Source organism: Neopelma chrysocephalum, unplaced genomic scaffold (assembly GCF_003984885.1).
Source record: "Neopelma chrysocephalum unplaced genomic scaffold, ASM398488v2 Primary Assembly neopelma1_182035, whole genome shotgun sequence".
NCBI lineage: Eukaryota > Metazoa > Chordata > Aves > Passeriformes > Pipridae > Neopelma > Neopelma chrysocephalum.
Window position 1 is genome coordinate 1 of NW_020937909.1, and position 2151 is coordinate 2151.

The 2151-nt window shown below is 56.6% G+C and overlaps 1 protein-coding gene across 1 annotated transcript; it reads right to left on the reverse strand.

Annotated features, from left to right (window-relative positions):
* Window positions 1-13: 13 nt before the first annotated feature.
* Window positions 14-1960, reverse strand: TMEM127 (transmembrane protein 127; the record flags this gene model as incomplete). Its single annotated transcript, XM_027673263.1, has 1 exon — window positions 14-1960. A coding segment is annotated over one exon (339 nt), but the record flags the coding sequence as incomplete, so codon positions are not given.
* Between the last annotated feature and the right edge of the window lie 191 nt (window positions 1961-2151).

A 2151-nucleotide genomic window follows, 5' to 3' on the forward strand; every position in this document is an offset into this window, starting at 1 on the left:
CTCCACACACGGCTCTTTGCACCCCTTTATTCCCCCTGGAGCCCCAAATCCCGCGGCTCCCACATCCCAACATTTCCAAACCCCAATCTTCCCCCCTTTCCCCCGAGCCCCGCAGGAAACAACATCATGTCCCTTTTTGGGGTCTTTTTTTTAACCCAAATTCAGAACATTTAAGCTCAGACTATTTACACCCAACCCCCCTCTTGCATATCCAGGCAATCCCAAAGCCTTTCCCAGCTGTGGGATGTTTCCTTTGGGATCCCCCGACCCCCCATTCCCGGGATCCCCCCGAAGGGGTTTTAGTGTTGATTGGGCTCCTCGGAGCCGCTCGGGAAGGGCTTTTCCCAGGATGAGTTTTCCAGATTCCACCCCGGAGAGCGAGCGAGGCTCTTGCATAGCCAGGGGCAGGGGGGGAAAAGGGATGGGGGGGCAAACAGGGATAAAAGCATTGGGGGGAGGGTGGAGAACCTAAAACAAGCCATTTTCCAGGCCCAAAGCTTCTTCCTGGAGCCAGCCTGGGGCTTTCCTGGATCGTCTTTCAGGTCCTTCCAAGCCAAACCATTCCATGATTCCCTGATGGGATTTTCGGTGCTGGTCGATGAATCCCATGGGTTTTTTCCTTATTATTTGCCTTAAACAGCCCCAAAATCTGCTGGATTCCTCCTCCAGGATGGGAAATGCTGGATCAGCTTCTCCTGTTGCTCCAGCACCATGCAGGGAAAGTGTCTGCTCCTGGATGGAGCATCTCAGGGATTGAGGAGGGAAAAGGGGGCAAGGAACCAAGAGCAGGAGGGAAAAACACAGAATTTGGGAGGAAAAAGCAGGAGAGTGGGGGCGGCGTGGAGGGATTTGCATAAAAGCTCCAGGATTTTTCCAGCGTGGGCTCCTGCTTCCCAGGAGCTGTGGCTGGGCCAAAGTCTGGGGTTATTTTGGCTAAAAATCCCAAAATTTTGCCGGCAGGAGCCAGATGATCCCAAAAACCCCCAGAGTTTTCCTCCCCGTGCAGTGCCAGGGGCCCCAAAACTGTCCCAGTCCTTCCCAGAGCCTGGAATAAAGTGCAGAATGTCTGTGTGGTGGGAAGAGAGGTGCAGGGAGAGCTGGGAGTGGGAATTTCCACCTCCTGCCGTGCAGGATGAGCCATCCCTGCCCCGGGAATGTGGTGGGAGCTTCCCTGATATAAATATATATAAATATATATAAATATATCCACTTGTGTCCAGGCCTTGGGGGCCTCGGAGGAGGAGGGAACAAGCTCTGATGTGGGAATGTGGATCCCACACCCCTCATTCCAAGAATTGTGGACCCCACACCCCTTATTCCAAGAAGAACGGTGGATCCCAAACCTCTCATTCCCAGGAGAATTGTGGATCCCTCATTCTCAGGATTGTGGATCCCTCATTCTCAGGAGGACTGTGGATCCCTCATTCCCAGGGGAACCGTGGATGCCCCATTCCCAGGAGGAGCCACGTGGGGGGAACGAGGCCGAGTCCAAACGTCGCCGCGGAGCCACAAACCCAAGGCCGGGAATCAAACGCCGCCAATCCGCCCCAAAAACCTCTTGTGGAGGGCCCCGGGAGCCGCAGGAGGTGGGAGCGGGGCCGGAGGGACATTCCAGGCGGGATCAGGGGGTGTAGGCTGGCGGAGGCTGGAACTGGTTGATCACCTCGTACTCGGCCGGGTAGGGCTCGTTCTCCTCCATCTCCGAGAGCAGCTCCAGCGCCTGCTCCTCCTCCTCGGTGGGATAATGCCGGAGCAGGTTGGCGGCCGTGGCCAGGATCGAGGCCCCCCCTGCCCCCGCCACCAGGTAGAAGCTGACGGCGAAGGTGACGTAGACCTGGGAGCCGTGGTACTTCTTGTGCTGCTGCTGCTGCGCCAGGATCAGCTCCGACGCCCAGTAGCAGAACCCGATGACGGTGGCACATTGCAGGACTGGGAGGGACAGGGAAAACGGGGAGAAACGGGAGAAAAATCAGTCACAGGGTGGTTTGGGATGAACAGGGACGTGGGCAAGGGCAGAGCTCGGGGTGAAACGCAGGGACAAACACCCAAAACCCAGCCAGAAATCCACCAAAAATGTGAGGCTTTCCCTGTAGGAATTCCTGGTTGGAATTCCCTGGCTGTACCTGTGAGGATTTCCCTGCAGGAATTCCC